Genomic DNA, 27,615 nt, shown 5'->3' with positions numbered 1-27,615 from the left:
GATAGGACACCATGGACAATGATACTAGCAAAGCCTGTTGATGACCTTGAAAATTAATCCAGTTTGTAGTGCTTTCCAAAGTATGCACAGACGACCAAGTAGCTGCTGGAAGTGTCCTATTATGGCGAGTGTATCAAAAGGGAATAGCATGATACAGCCATCTGGAAAGAGTCTGCTTTGGTACTGGTTGTCCTATCCTCTTACCTTTATATGAGACAAACAGCTGATCAGCTTTCTTGAATGCCTGAATTTTGTCTAGGTAGTATCTGAGCGTCTGTGGACATCTATTCTGAAGTTTTTTTTTCTCTCCCTTCCTTGTGGGTTAAGGGAAGACGGCAATGAGATTAGTAGTCTGGTTCAAGGCAAACCCTGAAACCATTTCAAGTATAAAAGAAGAGTTGGTTCTCAAAGAAAATCTCTTCTTGTGAAAAATGAGGTAGGGATTGACTCACCACAAGCGTCTGTAACTACAATATTCAAACAAAGTCACAGCAATGACTAACGGTCTTTCATGGTAAGAACCTCAATTCAGCCTGATAAGCTGGTTCAAACACACACACACAAAGCTTTTCAAGCATAAAGTTAAGATTCCAAGGAGGAGCCACCTTATTCCTAGGTGAAAGTAAATGCAACATCCCTTTCAAAACCTGCTTAAATTGAAAATGGTTAGAAAGGTGGAGATCTACAAGCAGCCAAGCAGAAATGGCCAACAAAAAATGACAGACGTAAGCAGGGCCAGAGGACAGTAACTTGCACAGATAATCAGGAACCACAGGCAGCTAGGCCAAGAGAGTCCCAGTCCTTGGACTGGCACTTTTCTACTTGAACATGTATGTTTTTTTAGAAGCAGTTTCTTTCACAGCCTTTATTACATGCTGTATGTCCTCATAAAAAGGTATCAAAATTTCTACCAAACAGGCAGTGAAGTTCAAGTGTTGTCAGAAAGGAGTGTATCAATTAACCCTGTCTTGAGTGAGTAAATCCAGTATGTGGGGATGCCTGTGGTAACTGCCCCTGGCAAGACTGAAAAGGGAGAAACATTACTGTCTGGGTGAAACGGGAATCACCACAACAGTTTCTGCAACATCTTTCTAACACTTAATAACCCTGTGTAAAAGTAGAAAGGTTGGCAAAGCATACAGGAACATTCTTGTTGATGGGAAGGAAAAGGCATCTGTTTTTCTGGTCTTTCTGCAGAGAGTTCACAAGCATAACTTCTTTAGTCTGTTTGGAGATGAGGCAAACAGATCTACTTGGTGTTCCCCACAGATGGGCAGCTGGATCAACTCTTGGATGACCCCAAGATAATGCTTCCATGGGGGGGGGGGTTGGGTTCAGCTTGTCTGCAATCAAATTTTGCTCTGACTCAAGCTGAGCCAGCTGACCATCTCCCAGGCTATCACAGCAAGTCTGTACAGGGGGTATGATCTCTTACACCTTTATGTACCACATCATGGGGTACGATCCCTTACTCGCTGTTTATGTATCACGTCCTTGGGACCAGAGATGATTTAAGACTTTCAAAGAATTCATTAATGCCAATATCTCTGACATTCGTATGCTATCGTCTGCTGTAAGAGTTTCACAAACCTTGCACTTTCAGCTCTTTGGAGATTGCTCCCACATCAGGTCTGAAACATCTATAGTGACAAACTGAAGAGGAGTCGGAACAGAGAATGGGACACCTGGATGGCAAGACATATTGACTACCCACCAGAGAACCTTTTTTTTTTTTTTTTTAAATACAAATCTCAAAATAGGGATTGAAAAATAAAGATGAAGATGCAGAGACTTGAGGGACCTGAGGTACCACTGGATTTTTCTCACATGGAGTCTGGCTAGAGGAAGCAAGAAGATCATCAATGCTATGCACCCCATTATTTTGAAAAATTCCCTTGCAGATACCTGGCTTTGAGTGAAAAAGCTCAGGAAGAACTGTTGCAAAATCTCTACTTTGTCTGAAGGAAGAAAAACTCTTTCCAAAGTAGAATCTATGAAATATTTCAGATATACAATTCTGTGAGGAAGGACAAGAGATTTTTCCAAGCAGACTTGAAAATCTAGATTGAATAAGATTCTGAACAGTTGCTAAAGATTCCTGAAAGCCAGATTCAATGACGGCAAAAGCAAAACAGTCCAAATAAGGAAATTAAGAAATTACTAAAGCCAGACACTTTGAGAATACACTTAGTGCAGTGGAAAGTTCAAAGGGTAAGACAGATAAACTGATAATCTAAGTCAGGCACATCAGATCTCAAAAAGACAGAAAGAGAATGGCTATATGCATCCGTGAAACCCAGCTTTTACCATGACGACTAGAAAAGGGAGCAGAGGTAAAAGGGAATGAAGGGAAAGCATTTTTAACTTTGAAATTTTAACAAAAAGATTTAGAAAGGAAAGGTCCAGCACAGGTCTCCAGGATCCAGCCTTCCTTCTTAGGTACACAAAAATCTTTGAATAAAAGCTACTGCCCATCTGACAAGACAGGCACTGATTATACTACCCCCTAAGTAAGCATCTAATGCAAAAGGATGAAAGATGTGGTTCACAGGGCAAGAAGGAACCCCTGGAGCACAGGAAAGGTACCTATTGCCAAGTGTATCATTGCTGAATTACATTTACTCATCTGTTTGTCTTAAGTGGGTACCACAAGGGAAGATGAAGTAAGTCTCTGTGACATTGGTTGGTTGCTAGGGTGGGAAAGGAGATAACCTGAACAGGCAAAACGGTCACACAGACTTGGAGGAATGCCCTGGATTGTTTACAGATTTTTCCTTTCCTATTTTCATCCTCCATGCCATTGCTTTTTAAACTCCTCTTTAATGGCTTCTTGCTGCAAAAGCTTCTTATTGAAAAAAGGAAGCTGAGGAGCAAGGAAAATTCTTATTTCTGTTGGGGATGAAGGGTTGAAATGTCTCAGTCACCCTGAAATCAACTTCCCCCTTTCACCATACTTCTTAAGCACCTCGGCTGCAGTTTTAACATTTTCAGGAAGGTTTTAACAAAACCAAGCTAAACTTCTTGTTACTGGCCCAGCAGCACTGGGGAAAAAAAAAAGCAGCAGCATCATAAGCACACTTGAAAACATGATTGGTAACATGAGAAACAGATATTAGTGCAGCATTCAAGGGTTTTTTTAACCTCAGAAGAAAGGTTAACAAAAAGTTTTGCATGCTCTCAAAAAATAAGCAAACAAGTTTGACAGCTTAAAAACCTGAAACAAAGTAGCACAAGAATATATTTTCCTCTCTAATGTGTCAAAAGGCTTCCCATCCTTGTCAGGCAAAATGATGTTAGCATCAAACTGTTTAGCAGAAGCAGGTTTAGACAGGGAAATTATGGCTTGATCTACTACTGGTTGGAAAATAAGTAGAGTCTGAATTACCCTGTTTAACATGCCAGACTTCCTGGGGGCAGTAGGTTGACTAAGCTAACTGGACGCAGTGAAAAAAACATTCTCTAAAGCAAACAAAGCAGGAGGGACAGCTGCAGATTTATGAACAACCAAATGTAGCAAATCGTAATACATTTTCTGTGCTAAAAGTAATTTTATTCGGCTCCCACAGAAAAAAAACTCATCTTAGTCTCTCAAAAAAAAAATCTTCAACAGGGAAATGTGAAACCATACTTCCCACAGAATCAGACTCCTCAAGATTCATTCCTGAGGTACAACCATCTGCTTACACTGTATGCGCTGCTAACTGGACATCAAAATCAAACAGAAGGAACTCTCTTCTCTTTCCTGAAGAGGTAAGAAGGTAAGGAAAGAGCAGAGATGTTTTTTTTTTTTTGCAATTTTTTTTGCAAATTCCAGCAAATCTTCGGTCCACAGAAATAGAAGGAAATGTCTCAGTACATTCACTAGTTTGAGAAACTTCCTGGAAAATAATCAACCCACAGACTGCATACTTACTCATTCTAGAGAGTAGTAGTACAAGGCCAGACAGAATGCATGAACCTTCAAGTACGTGAAGCAGTTACTGGAGAACTCCCAAACATTATCTTGGGGTCATTTTCATCAAGCCCTTTTTGCACAACCAGTGGCTAGGTTCAGGCTGTACAGATGACTCTTTCTGAAGATCACAAACAATAAAATTAGTCATTCGGCTGTTGAAAGCTAGAAGCCAACAAAAAATAAACTGATATTTTAACACTAAAAATAAATCCCACTGGTGGAATCCTTACCTTAACTGGCTGTATAACAAAATAAAACAGTTATGGCTAAAATCAGAAAAAGCAACTCAGACAAGAGCTCTCGGACTCAACTAAACAAGAAATTAAGAGGTCTAAAAGTCCAGCAAGCCCAGGCTAAGGACAATCAGAAGTCCTTCTTCAGTTATGTTAGGAAACTTAAAAGTAACAATTAATGTGCAGAACTGGTGGTAAATGGCTCAACTTTCACTGACCAGGGTTGTTGTTGTCTTTTTCAGCTTTTCCCGGTTAGGGGTCGCCACAGTGGAACTCCGGTCCGCTAATGATGACGTAGCAAATTTACTGGCAGATAAATTTAGTTATAACTTCACCTCCTACAAAACCCAGTGAAGTCTCTTCTGGCATATCCCCCAACTATCAAAAGGCAGCAGATCCTGGTGGTGCTTGCTAAAGCCAAAAACACTGCTTCAACGAGCCCGACATCCTCAGTTGCCTCCTGAACAGCCTAAACAAGACCTAGCAGGACCACTTGAGGCACTCCAACTACAGCCTCAAAACAGGTTATGTGCCAGGTGAATGGAGGGCCACAACAGTTCTCTCTCTTAAGGGGGGAACCAGACCCATCAATCTGACAAGTTGGATATGAAAAGCCATGGAATTAGTCATCATGGAAATGATAAATCATTGGCAGTCTACAATCATTGCATCCATCACATTTTTGCTTTGTTATGAAAAGGTCTTGCCTATTCAACCTGGTAGACTTCTTTGAGAGGGCCACCAAGGCTATGGGTGAGTGGGAACTGTATACCACCCATCTTGACCTGGCCAAGGCATGTGATGCAATATCCCACTCGGGTACTCTTGAGACTCTCAAAACTAGGCATAAATCCCTACATAACATGCTGGATTTCTAGCTAGCTCACAGATAGTACTCAAGAAGTCGGGTTCGCTGTGATCACCTCCACCAGGAGAATGGTCACTAGCAGAGAACCCCAGGCCTACATGTTGAGTCTGTTCCTGTTTGGGATATACTTCTTAAAAGTAAAGGCCAATGTCAAAGGCCTCTGGCTCACAAAAGTCGCAGATAACTGTAAATTGGCAGCTACCACAGATTCCTTCTACAACAGCAATATCCTACAAGAGGATCTAATACAAATGACTGGTGCCAAAGTCACTGATTAAAACTCAAAGAAATGCATTATAGCGCCCTTCTGGAAATAGTCCACTCAAGCTAATTACTCCATCCATAAAATACACCTAAGAATTGACCCAACACAGACATGGAACATATGTAGACAGAAATCCGGCCTGTGTCCAACACACAGACAAGACAGTTAAGAAAATCATTCTGTGTCACCCAACTCATAAGCAAGGGTATGGTATCCAGGTCCAAAGAAGTTATAGTACTACTCTACTTGGCCCTTATCAAAACATCATTAAGTACAATGCCCCCATTTGATATGTATCTAACCAGGCACTTGCAATAATGTGCAGTCTGGTCAGTGAAATCATGAGAATCAGACACCACGACCCTAAGATATTGAGAAATTCCCTAACTGAAGTCTGAAACAGTTTGGAGAAAATCAAAGCAATTTCCAGATACAGATGAATTTTCTTCTGGGGTAGGAATGCCTTCTACAGGGAGGAATCAAAGTCATCCTTGAAATACTATCCTCTTGGAATGAAAGTATGAGGATGTTTGACTTACTCTGAAAACCATGAATGGGACTCCTGACACTTGGAAAAAGATTCTGCAAAGATAAGCAAGTCATCTAAATAAGGAGAAATGTGAATGTTGCACAATCTGCAATGGGAAATCACTGAAGCTAGACACTTTGTAAACCCATTTGAAGCTGTGGATAATCCTAAAGACAATGTAGAGAACTGAAAATGAAACCCAAGCACAGAAAATCGGAGAAAACTTATAAAGTTTGGGGTAATGTGAATATTATGAGCGTCTTTTAGGTTCAATGTTGCATTAAAACTAAGATGAGGGAGAGGGTTAACAGACCTTGCAAAGTTAGCAGCTTGAATTTTGGAACCTTCACAAACCACTTGGAGGGAAAAAAACGATGTATGCAGAACTAGCCTCCAAGCAGAATCCTTTTTTGTATCAGAAAATTTCTTGATTAAAATCCTTTTCTTAACTGTGGGACACTGGTTCTAGGACTGCCTTGGCAAGCAACTTCTGTAAAACCAGTGAAAACCACTCTCTCTTGTTTTGGGGATGAATGAGAATGCCTCAAAGTAGGGATCATTTTCCAGTACCATCTGTGCCAACTCTTCTGAGCCATTCTTAAAATCCACTCGTCAGAAACAATCTTTTGCAACACTGATAAAATTTAAACAACTTGAGTGGTAGGCCGAGGATAAAAGCAGGGAACAAGTGGACTGGCAATGGCACTGAGAAGAAGGGGGTTGTCCTTTCTTTTGAAAGGCAACCTCCTTCTTTCCAGGACATTCCAGCCCTTTTAATTTTTGGAAAACTACATGGAGGAAGACTGATTGGATAAGTTTGTTCTGTTTTTCTGAAGAGACCTGTGGATTCAGAGTGTGGAGGTTGCAGGGGTGTAACCAGGATTTTCAAATTTGTACTCACAGCTCTGACTGCTGCCCCCCCCACTCAGGCCACACCCAAATCAACTTGTTCCCCAACAAGCTGCTGTCCAATTCATGCCCCCTTTATAATGCTGTTCTAAATTGTTCTTTGGCAATTACATGCCAGGATGGTAATCACTTACATGATAAAAACAGTGGAAATTTCTGTTCAAAGGTGCATCTTCCTCGTATGGAAAGATACCCAGTCATGAATGCATTTTAATACATAGTGCGGTGTACAGCCTCCAGATGTTTAACAGGCCAATGCTTTTAGTAGCGGTGCTAGAGTGTCTTACCTAACTGTTCCCCTTTTAGTCCATCCGGTCTGTTCATTCCTATCTTGAATTTGAGAGTCAGGAACTCCGCAATCAGGCCAAGTGTATGCTGTTAGCAATGACTAAACCTTTTGGTAGTGTTTCTAAACTGACATATTATATATATGAAAGGTGTTGTCTGCAAATGAATGTGTTAACATTTTGTACCAACACAACCAAGTCTAATACCTCTCAACCTCTTAGCATAAGAAATCCGGGCAAAGTCCAAAATAATGGGGGGAGAAAATCAAAACAGGGATAACTTTCAAATATTGCTCTTATAAACTTAATTTTTTTACTTTATAAACGTAAAAGTTGCTAAAACGGGAACTGAATGTATTAGCATGCTTTTTTACTGAAGAATATAAAGTCTGAAACTGAAATGTATGTCTGTTTACGGACTTTGATCAACAGTGATTTTTTAGAAAAACACAAACTTTATGAGAAGGAAACCAAAAATGCAATGCAAAATTCTGGACATTCTGCAAAAACACTGTACAGTTGAGAGGTGTATCTAGCACTCAAAAAGAAAAATCCATGGTATCCCATGACGTCTCAGACAAACCCAGTATGCAACGTATACTGGGTCAAAAACAAACCAAGAAGAAACTTTGTAGTGTGGAACATGTGATGTTCACTTCCTGAATCTAACTATAAATAAGTGCTACGTCACTTTTAGGCAGAGTTCACCTTATTAACATCCCTACTTAATAAATGCATATACAGTCATATTGGACAATATCAAGATGGCTCTCCATAATGAAGGAGTCTTATCAATAAACTGCCTGATGGAATGTTCAACTATGTTTAGATACTGAAATATGGTTCAAATACTAGGAAAGCGGTCCCTCCTTGCTGGTTTTTGTATACAGTGAATTTAAACCCACTAGAAAATGTGGTGTTTTTCTCAGCGTTTGTTACTGATAGTATTTTCCCTCAAAAGTCATACCTAGAGACTTCACCAGTGAACTCTCAGAAAGTACACTTTTGTACCTACCATAAATGTAGATGTTCGACTGTATACCCTGCTGCAGTCATCACACTTGGGTTTATCCTGTCGTCAGGCGGTCCCGCAGTCGGCCTGAATTCCAAAGTCTTGGTCCGGCATCGGTTGCGGTTGCATCTTCCCTGACGTCAGTGCGCCAGGGGTATATAGGAGGCATCCGACGCCATTTTCTTCAGCTTTTCTTGCCCCAGATGTCAGGTGCCCCCCCAAAAAGGTGGTCAGTAGATAGTACCAATAATAAAAGTTTAGCACAAACAAAACATCCCTCCAGCTATAAGCAAATACACCACAAAAGTAGTATCAGATTGTAAGGCATTGAAAGGTTTTAGTTAGGTCAGAGGGGATGGAGGGAGGGTAACCTGGACTGCAGCAGGGTATACACTCGAACATTTACATTTATGGTAGGTACAAAATTGTACTATGTTCATCGTGTTACCCTGCTGCAGTCATCACACTTGGGTAGAATCCCAAAGGTAAGGATGGGAGGTGGAGTCAAACAGGGTTAGAGAAGGCTAGAAGGCCCTGCAAAACTGCAGTGGCAAAGCCAGCTCTAGTCTTAGAGTAAAGTGATAGTGTTTGGTGAAGGTGTGTACTGAACTCCAAGTTGCAGCTTCCAAAATATCCTTGGTTGGCACCCCCCTGAGGAAGGCTGTAGATGTGGCTGTTGCCCTGGTAGAGTGAGGCCTTATGCTAGCAAAAACTGGTTTTCCATGGTGGGTGTAGCAAAAACGAATGCAATGTCCTATCCATTTGGAAACGGTCTGTTTTGAGATGGCCTTTCCTTGTGAAGCTGTAGCACAGGATACAAAGAGCTGGTCAGATTTTCTGAAAACCTCAGTTTTATCCAAGTAGTAACGTAGTTGCCTGTGAATGTCCAAGGAGTGCAGGAGTCTTTCTCCTTTGTTCTGTGGATTTGGAAAGAAGGTGGGTAAATGGATGGTTTGATTTAGAGCCACACTGGATACCACCTTAGGCATAAAGGAGGGGTTAATTCGTAGAAAACTCTGTCTTGATGAAAAATGAGGAAAGGCTCTACTGCCATTAGAGCCTGAAGCTCTGAGACTCTTCTGGCTGAAGTTATTGCTAGCAGCAGGGCAGTCTTCCATGATATAAACTTTAAGTCAGCTGAGAAAGCTGGTTCAAAAGGAGGTAGTGTAAGTTTTTCCAGAACAAAATTGAGGTCCCAGATTGGTGTTGGTTCTCTCCAGGGAGGCCTAATGTTTTTGGCCCCTCTGAGAAAAGTACAGTTTTGTACCTACCATAAATGTAGATGTTAGAGTGCTAATACAGCTGCAGTCATAACAGATGGGTTCTCCTGCCGTCAGGCGGGTCCTCGGTCAGCCGAATTCCAAAGTCTAGGTCCGGTGTCGGTTGTCGTCGCTTCTTCCCTGACGTCAGTGCGACAGGGGTATAAAGGAACCAGCCGACGCCATTTTCTTCAGTTTTTCTTGCCTCAGATGTCAGGTGCCCCAAGAAGGAAGGCAATACATAAATTTGTGTAATAATGCAGTGCAATATAATCAAAATACAGTAGTTGCAAGCAAATACATCATAAATGAATACCCCAATCAGGTTGTATGAGGATGTGTTAGCCTATAGGCTAGTCCCAAGAGCGGAAGGAGGTAGGGAAACCTGGACTGCAGCTGTATTAGCACTCGAACATCTACATTTATGGTAGGTACAAAACTGTACTATGTTCATCGTGCATACAGCTGCAGTCATAACAGATGGGTAGAATCCCAAAGATAAGAAAGGGGTGGTAGGCACTAGGTGGAACTAGGAGGAGCCAAAATGCCCTGCAAGACTGCAGTGGCAAAGCCTGCTCTAGATTTGGAGTATAATGGTAGGTTGTAGTGCTTGGGGAAGGTATGCACAGAACTCCAAGTGGCTGCTTCCAAAATATCCTTGGTAGGAACTCCTCTGAGGAAGGCTGCAGAGGTGGCTGTGGCCCTGGTGGAATGAGTTCTAATGCCTGTAGGTACATTTTTGCCATGAAAGGAATAGCAAAAGCGTATGCAGTGGGCTATCCATTTTGAGATTGTCTGTTTGGAAATTGGCTTTCCTTGAGCTCCTACCGCATAGGCCACAAAGAGCTGTTCTGATTTTCTGAAAGGCTTTGTTCTGTCCAAATAATAACGCAGTTGTCTGTGGATGTCCAAGGAATGTAGTAATCTCTCCCCTTTATTTTGAGGATTAGGATAAAAAGTAGGTAAATGTATAGCCTGATTTAAAGCTACCCTGGACACCACTTTAGGCATAAAGGACGGGTTGGTTCGTAAGGAAACTCTGTCCTGATGGAAGATAAAAGGCTGGACAGCCATGAGAGCCTGTAGTTCTGAAACTCTACGAGCTGAGGTGATAGCCAGAAGGAAAGCTGTTTTCCAGGACAAATATTGCAAATCTGATGAGGCAGCTGGCTCAAAGGGAGGCAAGGTCAGTTTTTCCAGAATGAAATTAAGATCTCAAGCAGCTATTGCTTGTTTCCTTGGAGGTCTTAAATTCTTAGCCCCTCGGAGGAACTGTCTTAAGAGAGGGTGAGAGAATAAAGGTGGATCAGTGTTGTATTCTGCAGAAATGGCTGAGGCATGGATTTTGATGAAGGAGAAAGTCCAATGCTTAGCAGTTCAGCCAAATATTGTAGTATTTGAGGTAAATTCAGTTTTCCAGGATCCTGGCCCTTTTTCTCATTCCAGACACAAAAACGTTTCCACATTGCGGAGTAAGCTTTTCTAGGTGATGGCCTTCTGGCCTCCAAAATGACATCCTGCACCTCCTTGGAGAGCAGGGCCTGTTGTGATGCTAAGGAATCTTCCATGCGGCTAGATTGAGTGTTTTTAGCTGGCTGTGAAGAGTTTTGAAGCTGTGCTGAGTCAGAAGAAGAGGCATTAGAGGCAGGGTCCATGGTGGTGAATGCGTCAGGCTCCTCAGGAGTGGGTACCAGTGTTGCCTTGGCCAGTCCGGAGCAATGAGAATCATCTTTGGTCTGTCTGCTCTGGTTTTCAATAGAACTTTGGGCAGCAGAGGAAGAGGTGGGAAGGCATAAACTGTCATTGATGTCCAACTGAAAGAGAGAGCGTCCACTCTCCAGGCCTTTGGATGGAAGATCCTTGAGCAGAATTTTGTCAATTGAGCAGAATTTTGTCAATTGAGCAGAATTTTGTGGGAGGCAAAGAGATCTAGGTCTGGCCTTCCCCATTCTTGGATTATTTCTGTAAAAACTTCTGGATGCAATTTCCATTCGTGTGGATCTGTCATATTCCTGCTTAGGTTGTCTGCCAGCGTGTTTTCCTTGCCTGGCAAGTACTGTGCTTGTAGTTCCATTTGTAAGTCCATGGCCATGTTCCAAAGTGACATGGCCAGTCTGCATAGGGGGGAAGAATGTGTTCCACCCCGTTTGTTTATGTACCACATAACTGTGGTGCTGTCCGTTCTTATCAATAGTTGACCTGGTTGTAGAAGGTCCTTGAAAGCTATACCACCATTTATTACTGCTAGCATTTCTTTTTGATTGATGTGAAGGTGCTTTTCTTTTTGGGACCATTTGCCCTGAATGCACCGATCTGTCATGTGCACCGCCCAGGCGTAGTCCGAGGCGTCTGTTGTGATGACGATTTGCTTGAGGCTTGCTGAATGGAAGACCTGTGTTTGTTTGGCATGCTTGAGCCCACCACAGAAATTCCTTTTGCAGGCATGGAATTAGTGGTATTATTCTTTCCAAACTGTGGCTGTGTTGAGACCATATGTTTTTCAGGTACCATTGTAGTTTCCTCATATGCAGCTTTGCACATGGGATTAGTAAGATGCAAGATGCCATGAATCCCAGAGCCTGCAGGATTTTCCTTGCAGTCAGCCTGGTGCAATTTGCTAGTGTTCTGAAGTATTGAATTAGTTGCCCCTGCTTCTCTGGCGTGAGGTAGGCCATCTGGGTGTTTGTGTCCAAATTGGCACCCAGGAAAATTATCTTCCGAGAGGGTATTAGCCTTAATTTCTTTTTGTTGACTGTGTATCCCAGAGAGTTCAACAACATTATTACATAAGCCAGATGTTTCAGAAGAATGTGCTTGCTGTCCGCTTGGATCAGGCAGTCGTCCAAATAGGGGTATATTTGTATCCCTTGAAGTCTGCAGTAGGCAATTACTGATGCCAGGCATTTCTTGATCACTCTGGGCGCAGTAGATAAGCCAAAGGGCAATGCAGAGAATTGATAATGGGTTGAACCTGCAAGAAACCTGAGGTACCTTCTGCAATTTTGTCTGATAGGGACATGCAGGTATGCCTCCTTGAGGTCCAATGTTACCAGCCAAGACTCCTTGCCCAGCATGGGAAAAAGTTGCTGTAGAGTGAGCATCTTGAATTTTGGTACGAGTAGTAATGTGTTTAGGATGTATAGATCCAAAATAGGTCTCCAATCTTTTCCCTTCCTTGGCACCAGAAACAGCCTGGAATAAAAACCTTGACCTTGTTCGTGCGTAGGTACCTCTTGAATAGCTTTCATGTTTATGAGATCTGTAATTTGCTTTGTGCCTCTGCCCTTTGTGTGGCAGGTTTGGCATGCCTCTCATTTTTGGAAGGGTGTGAAAATGGAATTTGTAGCCTCTGTTTATAATGTCCAGGATCCATTTGTCCTTTGTGACAATATGCCAATTTTTTGAAAATAATGCCAACTTTCTTCCTAAGGGGGCTGCCATTTGAGACTTGGTTGGCATGCAAAGGGGAAAGTCATTGGGTTTGCTTTCTGAAAGATTGCGAGTTATCCTCACCACCTCTTTGTGTAGGAGCTTGCCACTGTCTAAACGATCCTTGGGATTGTCCTCTGCCCCTCGGGCGCCTGTATCTGCCTCTTTGCGGTCTGTCCGTGGCAGGAAAGGACCAGTTTTTGGAAGGCCAATTTCTACTAAAACGTGGGGGTTGTACCTGTAGAAATTCTTTCACAGTTTGCATTGATTTAGCCTTTTCCTCCATTTTCCTTAACACCTCCTCAGCATTAGCACCAAATAGTACATCCTTTTGAAGAGGGGCGTCTAGTAATTTAGCTTTGACATGATCAGGCAGGGCTTGTTCCTTGAGCCAGGCGTGCCTACATATGACTGATCCTGTAACAGCAGCTCTACATGAGGCCTCTAGAGCATCAAAACCACATTGTAAGGTATGCTTACCCACTTGTTCTGCACTATGCATCAAATCCTGCAACTCCTTCAAGTCTGGTTGTTCAGGTTGTGACATTTTACTTTTCAATTGTGATAACAAAAACTGTTGGTATTTTAGCATATGAAACTGACAGTTTAAGGCCCTCATGGATAAGGTAGCTGAGGTATATACCTTTTTTCCCCACCTTTCTAAGGATCTGGAGTCTCTCGGAAGGTAATGGATTTTAGCAATGGAGGCCTTAACTCCCTTGGGGCCCTGTGAGATGGTTTCTGGGTCAGCAGCATGGCTTTTGTATAGAAATTGGTGTGAGTCAGGAACCCTGTAGTACCTGTCAGGCTTAACTGGAGCTGGAGGTAGAGAGTCCGGGTTAAGGCAAGCCTCCGAGTAAACATCATCTAGGATGTCCAAGACAGGAGGTATAGCCAGAGGCCTGTGCTGAGGTAGCAAGAGAAATTCCCTGAGCCTTTTCTTGGAATCTGAATAATCTGGGCCTTCCCAGTGGAACTGTTCCCTTAAGGTATGCAAAGTTTCCCCAAATGAGTAATCCTCTGGGTGGAGACAGAAGGGATGGACTCCTCCGCATCAGAGTCGTCAAAAGGGGAGTAAGAATGTTCCTGATCATCAGAATGCTCTGAAATAATGGAGCCCTGATCAGAGGAGGGGGAATCTTCCTCCACTCTGGGCCTTTTGTCCGGTGGGGGCTGAGAACCCCTTATAAGAGTAATTAAATCCTCAGCCATTTTAAGCATCTGTTTCTTAGGCATGGGGCCTGGAGATGGGCCCTGTGTAGCTGGTCTCTTAGAGTGCATGGTTGCTTTAGACTTTGTGAAAGCCTTGATGGAGAAAGAAGAGGAAGGTCTGAGGACACCTTGAGTGGAGGTGGACCTGTCCACATTCTGAGATTCAACGCCAAGAGTGGCTTCGGTATCTGTAGTCGGGGTGTGGGCAGAGGAGCCTGCGACCTCGGGCACAGGAGACACAGTCAAAGAAGTGTCGTCGGTAGTCAAGGACTGCGTAGGCGCCTCGCTGAGAACCGGACCACGTGTAGTCGGCTTTGGCGTGCTGTCGGTAGAGGCCGCGGACCTCATGTGTCGGTCCTTGTCTTTGCGTTTTTTTTAGACAAAACCAGAGTCAGAGTATCCGACGACATAGTATAGTTAAATGCTTTCCCAAAATAACGCTGGGCGAACTCCGCCTGACGCTTAATAGTGCGTTTGTTGAATGTAGCACAAAAGCGACAGACTGAGACAGCGTGGTCTGGGCCTAAACAAGGTATACAGAGGGAATGGAAATCCTTATGTGGTATTTGCTTCCCACAAGAAATACAATTATTAACTTTGTCTGACATCGGTCTGAGGCAAGAAAAATTTCCCCAACGGGGTACTTAGCTTTTAAGAAGACTTCGGTTTCCAAATTTTCGTAATCTCAGGAGCTGGCCGACCGGCACTTGCGAACTGCTTCTGCTTCGGGCACCGCGCGGCAAGAAAGACTGAAGAAAATGGAGTCAGCTGGTTCCTTTATACCCCTGTCGCACTGACGTCAGGGAAGAAGCGACGACAACTGACGCCGGACCTAGATTTTGGAATTCGGCCGACCGAGGACCCGCCTGACGGCAGGAGAACCCATCTGTTATGACTGCAGCTGTATGCACGATGAACATCTGCCTTGGAAGCGGATGTGAAAATAATGGAGGATCTGTGTTGTAGTGAGCTGAAATAGCTGAGGCGTGGATGTTAATAGATGAAAAAGAAAGCCCTTTGTGTAACATCTCAGTTAAATATTGTAGAATCTGAGGTATGTCTGGCTGAAGGGTATTTTGGCCTTTAGCTTGGTTCCAGGCGCAAAACCGTTTCCATTTGTCTGAGTAGGCCTTCCTGGTGCTGGGCCTCCTGGCTTCCAAAATAACATCCATAACAGCTTGAGAAAGAGGAGCTGGCTGGTTGCTTAGGTGATTTGCCATGCAGCCAAATTTAAGATTTTGAGCTGGCTGTGTAGAATCGGACTGTCTTGCTGTGTGAGCAGATGAGTAATTTGTGGTAAAATCCATGGTGGGCCCTGGGTCATATTCCTTAATAGTGGGTACCAGTGCTGGCATGGCCAGTCTGGGGCAATGAGTATCATTCGGGGTCTTTCCATCCTGACTTTCAGCAGCACCTTTGTGAGACGGGGCAATGGAGGGAAGGCATATACTGTCAGGTTTTTCCAACTCAATGAGAGTGCGTCCACTTACCAAGCTTGATGGTGAAATGTCCTTGTACAAAATTTTGTTAGCTGACAGTTTTGGGGGCTGGCAAACAGGTCTATGTCTGGGTGCCCCCATTTTTGAGTTATCATTGCAAATACTTGTGGATCCAATTTCCACTCATGGGGATCCATGATGTTTCTGTTTAGGTCGCCTGCCAATGTGTTATTTTTTCCTGGCAGGAATTGAACTTGTAATTGAACTTGGTAAGCCAGTGCTGTGTTCCACAAGGTCATTGCTTGCCTGCATAGAAGGTAGGAGTGTGTACCTCCTTGTTTGTTTATGTACCACATTACTGTAGTGTTGTCCGTTCTTATTGTAAGCTGTCCTGGATGTAAGAGATCCTTGAAGGCTGTCAAGGAATTCTGTACAGCTAGCATTTCTTTTTGATTGATGTGCAGATTCCTTTGATCTGCAGTCCATATGCCTTGAATGCACCGTCCTGCCATGTGTGCCCCCCAGGCATAGTCCGATGCATCTGTTGTCATAGTTTGCCTGGCTGGGGGTAAGGTGAAAGGCTGACACTTGTTGAGGTGACATGTCTGTGACCACCATAGAAACTCTTGTTGAATGCAGGGAATGAGAGATTATCATTGTGTCCAAGCTGTGGCTGTGTTGAGTCCATACGCTTTTTAGGTACCACTGTAATTTCCTCATATGCAGTTTTGCAAATGGTATTATTAGTAGTATGCAAGATGCCATGAAGCTCAAGGCCTGCAGAATTTTTCTTGCAGGGAGTTGGGTCTTTGTTGCCACTGTTTTGAAGTACTGAGTCAGTTGTAGTTGTTTGTCTGGCATCAGATAAGCCATCTGGGCCGTTGTATTCAAGCTGGCACCCAGGAATGTCATTTTGTGAGGGTACTAGTTTTGATTTCTTTTCGTTTACTGTGTACCCTAGGCAACTTAGAAGGTGTTTTACAAAAGCCAGATGTTGTAAGAGAATGTCCTTGCTTTCTGCTTGGATGAGGCAGTCGTCCAGGAGTGGGTATATTTGAATTCCTCTGTCTGCAGTATGCAATTACTGGTGCCAGGCATTTTGTGAAGACCCTGGGCACAGTGGATAAGCCAAAGGGCAGTGCAGAGAATTGGTAATGGGATGAACCTGCAATGAAACGGAGGTATCTTCTGCAATTCTGTCTGATAGGGACATGCAGGTATGCCTCCTTGAGGTCCAACGTTACTAGCCATGTTTTCTTGCCCAACATGGGAAGAAGCTGCTGTAGTGTTAGCATCTTGAATCTGGGTACTTGTAAGAAGGTGTTTAGAACTGAAAGGTCCAGAATGGGTCTCCAAGCATTGTCCTTTCTGGGGACTAGAAAGAACCTTGAGTAAAATCCTTGGCCTTGCTCCCGTGTAGGTACCAGTTGAATGGCTCATGTCCATGAGAGCTGTAATTTGTTTTTGTGCCTCTGCCCATTGATTTTGTGGCAGGTTTGGCATTCCTTTTATCGTTAAATATACTCTATGCACTGAAAACAATACAACAAAGAAAAATATGTTTGTTACACAAAAAATTAAGGCTTATTTATATACAGAACAAAGCAAGCACCTTAAAAAGACACCATCAGTCTGTAACATCTTATTTTGCACAACACACACTTGAATGCTCCTTCTGGTTACTCCTTCATATTGTGGAGCTCGACTGTAACAGGTGGAGGTATTTTTTTAAAAAAAAAAATTTCTGTTTTATTCTATGCATATATGTATATACACACATGCATTAGCTAAGGGAAAATTTCACCGGCAAGAAGCATGATTCAAGATTAAGAGTCAGAAACAAAAATAAGTTTTCTTTCCATTCCCCCAACAGGAAAAAAATATATGCTATCTGATTGAGGAAGATTCAAAGCTACAAGAGGGAAATGCAAAATGGCTCCAGAATGATGCAAAAATATTTTACTTTTCTCTGCAGCTCCTTATTTCAAATGGATTTGCTGCGCTGAAAGTACTCGAGTTTTAAGCTGAAAGAAGGTTAAAAAAAAAGTGGGGAGGGACCAACAACATCTGTATTTAAACGTGTTTAATAAAACAGAACTTGGTTTTCATATTATCTGATAGATGACCAAACCCAGTTTTGCTGGATGCTTGTTAGTAATCCCCCAACTTCAGAAAAAAGTGCAACCTTACAAACACCACAAACTAAATAAATAGTGAATTGCTGGTTTTATGTTATGCATCTGTTAGCCCTTAGCAAGCAATCAGTCCAGATCTCCACAGCCTTGCCTCACTTCTATTCAGCCTGGACTCGAAGGTACAAAGGCCCTTTGGTTGACACTGGCTGGCATGACAATGGCCATTTTATTATGCAACTATACACAATTTAATTTTACCTAATAGGATGACACTGCAAAGTAGTTTCTTCCTACTTTGCCACACTTCTGAAATTAAAAAAATACTGTTTTTAAAACCACAAAACTAACTTGGATAAATAAATAAGAACTTTTAAACTAACAATTTCCTAGTGCAAGATTCTGTGCATTGTCAAAAATTCATGTCACGGCCTTGGTGAAATTCATAAAAGTGATGACTTATTACTTAGCAGTTCTGCAAATATGGCCCTAACACAGAAGCTTAAATTGCAAAAGTTTTCTCCTCCTGTTCAAGTATTACATATGCTCCCATCAAGAGTTAAGTTAATTGTCTCCAAGTTTTAATTATTTAGCACGTGTTAGCTTGTGCTTTGAAGTCTGTTATCCCGATATCTTGGATCTGGCAGATGGCTTTGGAAACTTGGCAAATGTTAAGCATTATGGAAGATTGGCAGGAGTTCATTTCATTTTCTGTGCCCACTTCATGTCATCTGCTCTAGGTTTTTCACCAGTCAGTCTTTCAATAGCATATTCTAGATGTTTCCAAAACTGTATCTTCTCCAAAGGATAGTTCAGCCAACCTGTAGTGATGCAGAAATAGGTCTCATGGGGAGACACGTGATGGATACGGTGGTGCTTTCTTGTAAGAATGATGTGGTAATCTTGCAATACGGTGACCCAGTAAGGAAGTCCAAAGTGTGACCACTTGTGAATCTGGTTGGTCATAGTCACAAAAACAGCCAAGGCAAACACAAAGCATTCCCAAGAATAAGTCTCTTGTAAAACCTCTGGAGACAAAGTTACAAACTTGTAGAACATGTTCAACAAAGGAATTATGGTCATCATACAGTTATCACCATTTGTTTCAATGATATCATGCCTGGTAATGGCAGTGGGATCAATGTGATGCTCACGGAAAGGCCTGATGAAAGCCTTTCCAACGATGGGCAGATGAACAGACCCCCATGTGTCAGCACCCCAATGCACCAATCCTGACACAAAATCTGCAGTGATGACACCAAGCAAGATCCCCAAAATAATAGTTGGTGTGTATATTATATTAAAGTTGATAGTAAGGTGGCAGAAATTAAGAATCATCAGCGAGAAGCAGAGGATAACAGAAATCCACTCTTGCAATCTTTTACCGGGGGAATAAAGTTCCGCCAACTCTTGGGCTCCGGCATGCTGGGGACCCCACCGGGGCCCAGTATCCCGGTCAATGTCCTCTTGGGTTTGGTGGTTGAAGTTGGGGTCGTCCTCAGCCATTACATTCGCAGACAGAGACTCAACCTCCCCTGCTTCGCTCATCCTTCTCGCCATGATCCCCAGCCCGCAACCCAACCAATCACGTTAAACGCCTCCTAATTTTCCTCCCAAGGGAGCTGCCAAGAGAGTTTTGCTTGGCAATTTGAGGTTTAAGTCATTGTGTTTGCCTTCTAGTAGTTAGGGACCTGTCTTCTCCTCCCTTCTGTGTTGCAGTGCCCCATTGTCAAGGTTTGTAATGGGTTTGTGCTTGTCCTCTGCCCCTTGGACGTCTGTATTTACCCCTCTGTGGTCTGTTAGTAGCTGGAAAGGACCAATTTTTTGTTGGCCAATTTCTGCTGAAGCGTGGGGGCTGAACCTGTAAGAAATCTTTGACCGTCTGCATAGATTTTGCCTTATCCTCCATTTTCTTTAAAACTTCTTCTGCTTTAACCCCAAATAGGACATCCTGCTGTAAGGGTGCATCTAGTAACTTTGCTTTAACATGATCAGGCAGAGTTTGTTCCTTTAAACAAGCATGCCTACGTATAACAGACCCAGTAATAGCTGCTCTACAGGAAGCTTCCAAGGAATCAAATCCACATTGTAAAGTATGTTTGCCCACCTGTTCAGCTGCATGCAACAGATCCTGCATTTCCCTGAATTCAGACTGTTGAGGGTGTGTGCTCATCTTTTGTTTTATTTGAGACATTAGGAATTGCTGGTATTTAAGCATGTGAAATTGACAATTTAGTGCTCTCATAGCTAGAGTAGCTGAGGTGTAAACCTTCTTCCCCCACCTATCTAGTGCTCTGCAGTCCCTTTCTGAGGGTACAGGATTTTTAGCCATAGAAGCTATAGGATTTTTAGCCATAGAAGCTATAGCCCCTTTGGGACCCTGGGAGATGGTCTCTGGGTCAGCAACAGGGCTTTTGTAAAGGAATTTATGTGAGTCAGGCACTCTTTAGTATCTATCTGGTTTGGCTGGAGCAGGAGGCAGAGAATCTGGATTTAGACTAGATTCTAAGTAAACATCATCCACAATGTCTAAAACTGGGGGGATAGCAAGTGGTCTGTGCTGGGGGAGTAAAAGAAACTCTTGAGCCTTTTCTTTGAGTCAGAGTAGTCCTGACCTTCCCAGTGGAAATGTTCCCTCATGGTATGTAAGGTTTCCCCAAAGGAATAGTCTTCAGGGGGAGAAGCTGAGGGAATGGAATCCTCAGCATCAGAATCTTCATAAGGGGGAAAGGAGTAATCTTGTTCCTCAGAGGAGCCTGAGGAAATAGACATTTGATCAGAGGAGGCATAATCCTCCTCTTGTCTAGGCCTTTTGTCGGGTGGGAGTTGGGAACCCGATTAAAGAAATCAAATCTTCAGCCATTTTAAGCATCTGTTTCTTAGGCATGGGGCCTTGAACTGGAGACTGAAAAGCAGTCTTTTTTGGTTTTAGAGGAGTCGTAAGCTTAGCATAACATTTTATGGTGAGAGTAGTCGGTCTGAAGACGCATTCAGAAACCTAAGGTGTTTCTGCAGCACCAGCTTCTCCTTCTGCAGTGTCGTCGGTAGGGCCTAAAGAAAATGGCTGCGTCGGCCTAGAACTCTCCGCCAGAGAATCTGAAGTGGTCTGGGGTTCCAATTCTGCAGTAGTCAGGGGCTGTGTAGGCGCCTCACTGAAAACCGGTGAACCGCCGACCGACCCAGCCGAGGCCTCGGAGTCTGGCTTGGATCTAGGATGCCTGTCCTTATCTTTGCATTTTTTGTGCACGCCGGTATTCGGTTGCTCCGATGGCATAGTGTAATTAAATTTCCTACCGAAGTAGTGTTGTGCGAAATCAAAGCGTCACTTTATAGTTCGCTTATTGAACCTAGCACAAAACCAACAACCAGTGACATCGTGGGTCTGGGCCTAGGCAAGGTATACAATAAGAATGAAAGTCCTTATGAGGTATTTGCTTCCCACAAGAAATACAGTTTTCTGACATCGGTCCGAGGCAAGAATAGTTTCCCCAATGGGGTACTTAGCTTTATTGAAGACTTCGGATCTGAAATTCGACTTCGAAAATCTCAGGAGTCGGCCGACCGGCACTTGTGAACTGCTTCGGGCACCGCACGGCAAGAAAGACTGAAGAAAATGGCATTGGATGCCTCCTATATACCCCTGGTGCACTGACATCAGGGAAGAAGCTACAGCAACCGACGCCGGACCAAGACTTTGGAATTCAGGCCGACTGCGGGACCGCCTGATGACAGGATAACCCAAGTGTGAAGACTGCAGCAGGGTAACACGATGAACATCTCCAGTTTACCTGAAGATAAACTTCCAGTAACAGACAACTTACTTTAGAGGCTAAGGCGGCAAACCTCATGTAATTATACAATGAAATCTCTAAACTTACCAAATCATACTTCCACAGTTGACCCTGGTTATGCTGCCAGTTACACAAAGGATCAATAATGCCATCTAAGTAAATGCAATGACCTAGTTGTCCCTACCAGGGCTAAATATGGTGAAAACTTCAAATATAAACCACCCTGGTGGCCATATCAGTCAATACAATAAAGTCTACAACAAAAGGAAGACTCTCCTTAAAATAACAAGGGCTAGAACACTCTGAGTTTAAGAACGGGACAAAAGGACCTCACTAAGAAACTTAAGGGCACTGTAAAGACCAGCAAATCATCCCAACAACTGAGGCTAAAAACTGCAGCAAATGATGCCTTCAAGTCCTTCAGCTATGTCAGAAAACTAAGAAATAACTTAACAATGCTCAGAACTTTTCCACAATGGTACTTCTCACTCCAACCCAAAGACATGGCAAATATCACACCAGAATTTCCCATCTTAAATCCAGTCATTCCCCCACCGAAAATCTCAAAGGATTATATCCAAGACTCTCTTAAAGATCAAAAACACATCTTGGACAAGTTTAGGTAACATAATGACCTGCCTAGTCAACCATGTCTGACCCCTTCCTTAAACTCTTCAACCTAATGCTAGCTACAAGACCATGTCCCAAAATCCTGGTGCGCTGCTGAAGTGATGCTCTCCCCCATTAGGACAGACCCCCCCACCATGGCTCCTGGAAACTATAACAGAATTGTAATAGTTAGAAGGCAACTGAGCAAGGAGGCCATTTCTGCCTTACCAATACCCACTCTTCGGCCTTGCACCTTTCTCAGGGCTTTCAACATCTTCCTTTTGAAGACGTGTGTGTGTGTTACCTATGCTGTATGTAGAAACTAGAGGGTGTTTACCAAATGGTACAATGTTCAATTTTTTGGTATTGAACTTTAACCCATTTTTAATAGATCAGCTACATATACAATTACAAGTTCCTACTGAAATTCATGTATGTCAGAGGGGGACTTGACAACCACTAGCTTAGAATCATCAACTTCATTAACCACAGATCCTCATTTGATAAACGATCAGAGAAGTAACCATCGAACAGCACAGGACCCAGAACTGATCCAGAAGGACTCCACTCGTCCCATTCAAGATGCACAGTCCATTCACAGTGCAAGTTCCACCTCTAAGCCAGCTAGCTAAAGTGCAAACATTTTTCTACACTTTTTGTGTTGTTAAAACTATGCTCTCATCTTGTAAAGTGAGTTTTCTTATTCCAAAACATGTAATTTTCACTTCAGTTACTTCAGTGAAAGTACAGTTTTGTACCCAACATAAATGTAGATGTTAGAGTGTATACACTGCTGCAGTCATTATACTTGGGTTATCCTGCAGTCAGGCGGTTCCCCAGTCGGCCTGAGTTCCAAAGTCTTAGTCCGGCGTCGGTTGCTGTCGCCTCCTCCCTGACGTCAGTGTGACAGGGGTATATAAGATGAAGCTGACGCCATTTTCTTCAGTTTTTCTTGCCCCAGATGTCAGGTGCCTCTAAATAGGTAGGCAATTCCAATTGCAAATAAAACATACATAAGAAAAGCAAACAACAACTTACAGCTACCAGCAAAAATACTCCCCATAGGTAGTAAAGGGTAGAAGACATAAGTACGTACCAGCCAGTAAGAGGGGAAGGAGGTAGGGTAACCTGGACTGCAAAAGTGTATACACTCGAACATCTACATTTATGGTGGGTACAAAACTGTACTATGTTCATCGTGTTACACTGCTGCAGTCATTACACTTGGGTAGAATCCCAAAGCTCAGGTAGGGTGGATGGTTCTATAAGGCATTAGGCGTGGCTATAAGGCCCTGCAGGACTACAGTGGCAAAGCCAACTCTGGATTTAGAGTATAGAGGCAGATGGTAATGCTTGGTTAAGGTATGTACAGAACTCCAATTTGCTGCTTCCAAAATATCCTTGGTAGGTACTCCTCTGAGGTAGGCAGTTGAAGTAGCTGTTGCCCTGGTGGAGTGAGATCTAATGCTGCTAGGTACAGGTTTTCCATGGTATGTGTAGCAGAAACGTATACAATGTCCTATCCATTTTGAAATGGTCTGTTTTGAAATGGCTTTTCCCTGTGCTCCTGCAGCATATGCTACCAATAATTGCTCAGATTTTCTGAAAGCTTTGGTTTTGTCCAAGTAGTAGCGTAATTGCCTGTGAATGTCCAAAGAATGCAGTAGTCTTTCCCCTTTATTCTGTGGTTTAGGATAAAAAGTTGGCAGGTTAATAGTATGGTTTAAGAGCCACAGTGGATACCACCTTTGGCATAAACGTAGGGTTAGTTCTTAAAGACGCCCAGTCCTAGTGGAAAATGAGGAAAGGTTCCACTGCCATTAGTGCCTGTAATTCTGAAACTCTTCGTGCTGATGTTATTGCCAGGAGCAGAGCAGTTTTCCAAGAGATGTATTTTAATTCTGCTGTGTTAGCTGGCTCAAAAGGAGGTAAAGTTAATGTTTTCCAAAACAAAGTTGAGGTCTCAAGTTGGAGTAGGTGCTCTATGGGACGGTCTTACGTTTTTAGCCCCTCTGAGGTACTGTTTTAACAGAGGATTAGAGAAAATTGGTGGATCCGTGTTGTAATGAGCAGAGATGACAGAGGCGTGGATCTTGATGGATGAGACGACGAGGCCTTTGTCCAGCTTCTCAGTTAAGTATTGTAGTATCTGAGGAATGTTTGGGACAAGAGGGTCAAGGCTGTGAATTTGGTTCCAGGCACAGAATCTCTTCCATTAATCCGAATAGGCTTTCCGGGTACTAGGTCTTCTAGCCTCCAGAATGACATCCATAACAGCTTTGGAGAGAGACATTGCTTGCTTGACTAAGGAATCTTCCATGCAGCTAGGTTTAAGGTCTTTAGCTGGCTGTGTAGTATTTGATTGTTGTGCTGAGTCAGCAGATGTGGGATTTGAGGCAAAATTCAGGGCGGTTCTTGTGCTAAGCTCTTTAAGATTGGGTACCAGTGCTGGCGTGGCCAGTCTGGTGCAATCAGGATCATGTTTGGCTCTTCTTGCCTGGCTTTTATGAGTACGTTTGGCAGGAGAGGTAGTGGTGGGAAAGTGTATACTTGTAGGTTCTCCCAGCTGAATGAGAGGGCATCCACTTTCCATGCTTGTGGATGGTAACTCCTTGTGCAGAATTTTTGTAGCTGGCAGTTCATTGGGGATGCAAACAGATCTACGTCCGGGCTCTACCATTTCTGTGTTATCATTCTGAATATTTGTGGATTCAATTCCCATTCGTGGGGATCCATGATGTTTCTGCTTATGTCTGCCAGTGTGTTTTCCTCTCCTGGCAGGAACTGTGCTTGCAGATGAACTTGATAGTTTACAGCGGTGTTCCACAAGGTCATGGCTTGTCTGCACAGGGGGTAGGAGTGAGTGCCCCCTTGCTTGTTTATGTACCACATAACTGTGGTGTTGTCTGTCTTTAGTAGCAGTTGTCCTGGATGCAGCAGGTCCTTGAAAGCTATAAGGGCATTTTGTACAGCTAGAATCTCTTTTTGATTGATGTGAAGATGCCTTTGTTCTGTGGGCCACGTGCCCTGAATACATTTGCCTGCCATGTGTGCTCCCCCAGGAATAATCCGATGCATCTGTTGTCAGTGTTTGCCTGGGTGTGGGCTGTGTAAAAGGCTGCCCCTTGTTGAGATGACAAGCTTGAACCCACCACTGAAACTCCTGTTGAAAGCAAGGAATTAGTGGTATAACTGTTTCCAAACGTTGACAGTGTTGAGACCATACATTCTTTAGGTACCATTGTAGTTTCCTCATATGGATTCTGGCATATGGAATTAGTAGTATGCAGGATGCCATGTAACCCAAGGCCTGCAGAATTTTTCTTGCAGGGAGTTGGGTCTTTGTTGCCATCAATTGAAAGTATTGAGTCAGTTGTCCTTGCTCGTCTGGCATGAGATAAGCCACCTGGGCCGTTGTGTTCAAGCTGGCACCCAGGAATATAATCTCTTGTGAGGGCACTAATTTTGATTTCTTTTCGTTTACTGTGTACCCCAGGCAACTTAATAACTTTAGCTTTAGAAGAATGTTCTTGCTCTCTGCTTGAATCAGGCAGTCGTCCAGGTACGGATAAATCTGAATTCCTTTCTGTCTGCAAAATGCAATTACTGGTGCCAGGCACTTTGTGAAGACCCTGGACGCAGTAGATAAGCCAAAGGGCAGTGCAGAGAATTGGTAGTGCATTGAACCAGCTATGAATCTGAGGTATCTTCTGCAGTTTTGTCTGATAGGGACATGCAGGTATGCCTCCTTGAGGTCCAAAGTCACGAGCCAAGCTTTCTTGCCCAGCATGGGAAGAAGCTGCTGTAGTGTCAACATTTTGAATTTCGGAACATCCAGGTAAGTGTTTAGAGAAGAAAGATCCAGAATGGGCATCCAGGCTTTGTCCTTTCTGGGTACCAGAAAGACTCGAGTAAAATCCTTGTCCTTGCTCCTGTGATGGTACCTTTTGAATAGCTCTCGTATCCAGGAGTGCTGTAATTTGTTTTTGCGCCTCTGCCCATTGATTTGCTGGCAGATTTGGCATTCCTTTTAACCTTGGCAGAGTGTGAAAGTGGAACCTGTAACCTTGACATATAATGTTGAAAACCCATTTGTCTTTGGTGATCATTGTGGTAGAAGAGTGCCAGTTTTCCTCCCAAGGGGGCTGCCAAGAGAGATTTGTTTGGCAGCTGTAGTGGGAAGTCACTGGAGCTGCATTTTATATGGTTGGGGCCTGTCTTCCCCTTCTTTCTGACCTGATGCAACCCATTGTCGAGGCCTGTAAGGACCTTATGTTTGACCTCTACCTCTTGGACGTCTGTATCTTCCCCTTTGAGGTCTGTCTGTAACTGGAAAGGACCAATTTGTAGTTGGCCAGTTTCTGCTAAATCTAGGAGGCTGAACCTGTAAGAAATCCTTCACCGTTTGCATAGATTTTGCCTTATCCTCCATTTTCTTTAATACCTCTTCTGCCTTAACTCCAAATAACACATCCTGCTGCAAAGGTGCATCCAATAATTTTGCTTTAACATGATCTGGTAACGTATGTTCTTTTAACCAAGCATGTCTTCTAATGACAGAGCCTGTAACTGCTGCTCTGCAGGAGGCCTCTAGAGAATCAAAACCACATTGCAAAGTATGCTTTCCCACTTGTTCAGCTGCATGCAATAAATCCTGCATTTCTTTAAAATGAGGAGGATCTGATTCTGGAAGCATTTTTTTGTTTTAACCGAGACAGTAAAAATTGCTGATATTTTAGCATGTGAAACTGGCAATTTAAGGCTCTCATTGCTAAAGTTGCAGACGTATATACTTTCTTTCACCATCTGTCTAATGCTCTGGAATCTCTGTCAGAGGGAACTGGATTCTTGGCTGATGAGGCCTTAACCCCTTTGGGTACCTGAGAAATAGTTTCAGGGTCAGCTACAGGGCTTTTATACAGACATTTATGTGAGTCAGGGATTCTGTAGTATCTGTCAGGTTTAACAGGGGCTGGAGGTAAGGAATCAGGATTTAAGCTGGATTCAGTATACGCATCATCCACAACATCTAACACTGGCGGAATAGCAAGGGGTCTGTGTTGAGGTAATAAAAGGAAGTCTCGGAGCCTTTTCTTGGATTCTGAGTAATCCTGGCCTTCCCAATGGAAATGCTCCCTCATGGTATGTAGCGTTTCCCCAAAGGAGTAGTCCTCAGGCAGTGATGCTGATGGAATTGATTCCTCAGTATCAGAGTCCTCATAAGGGGGTAAAGAATATCCTAGGTCTGAGGATGAATCTGAAGAGATGGACACCTGGTCAGATGAATCGATCTGCATCCTGTCTAGGCCTTTTATCACGAGGGGGATGGGACCCCCTGATCAGAGTGATTAGGTCTTCAGTCATTTTGAGCATTTGTTTCTTAGGCATGGAGGCCTGTCCTGGAGAATGCTGTATTTGTTTCTTTGATTTTAAAGGAGGCTTAGACTTAGCTGAGGGTTTAATGCTTAACTGAGTAGGTGTGAAGACACCCTCTGAAGCTGTGGGTTGCGCAGCTACTCCGGATCCCTCTGAAGGGTTAGTTTCGGTAGGCTGAATAACCTGTGCGTCCGAAGGCCCAGCCATCTCCACGTGGGAGTCAGAGGCGGCCTGTGGTTCTACAGAAGCGGTCGTCAGGGGCTGCGAAGGCGCCTCGCTGAAAACCGGAGAACCGGCGACTGGCCTAGAA

At 43.4% G+C, this 27,615-nt stretch overlaps 2 protein-coding genes across 4 annotated transcripts in view; both read right to left on the bottom strand.

Annotated features, from left to right (window-relative positions):
- Positions 1-27,615, bottom strand: part of VDAC3 (voltage dependent anion channel 3) — a 1,015,607-nt gene that overhangs the window by 210,537 nt on the left and 777,455 nt on the right. The window lies entirely within an intron of this gene.
- On the bottom strand, positions 17,466-19,122 carry LOC122811257 (plasmanylethanolamine desaturase-like). The gene has a single exon (XM_044082978.1). The coding sequence runs from the start codon at positions 19,087-19,089 to the stop codon at positions 18,229-18,231; it is 861 nt and encodes a 286-aa protein (XP_043938913.1). The 5' UTR covers positions 19,090-19,122; the 3' UTR covers positions 17,466-18,228.

The sequence above is a fragment of the Protopterus annectens genome, chromosome 9.part0, assembly GCF_019279795.1.
Source record: "Protopterus annectens isolate FY-2018-M chromosome 9.part0, PAN1.0, whole genome shotgun sequence".
Taxonomy (NCBI): Eukaryota; Metazoa; Chordata; order Ceratodontiformes; family Protopteridae; genus Protopterus; species Protopterus annectens.
This window is presented reverse-complemented; position numbering and strand designations above follow the sequence as displayed.

Bases quoted from the DNA above. Each gene is read 5' to 3' on its own strand.
- LOC122811257 (XM_044082978.1), bottom strand. From the start codon at position 19,089: ATGGCGAGAAGGATGAGCGAAGCAGGGGAGGTTGAGTCTCTGTCTGCG.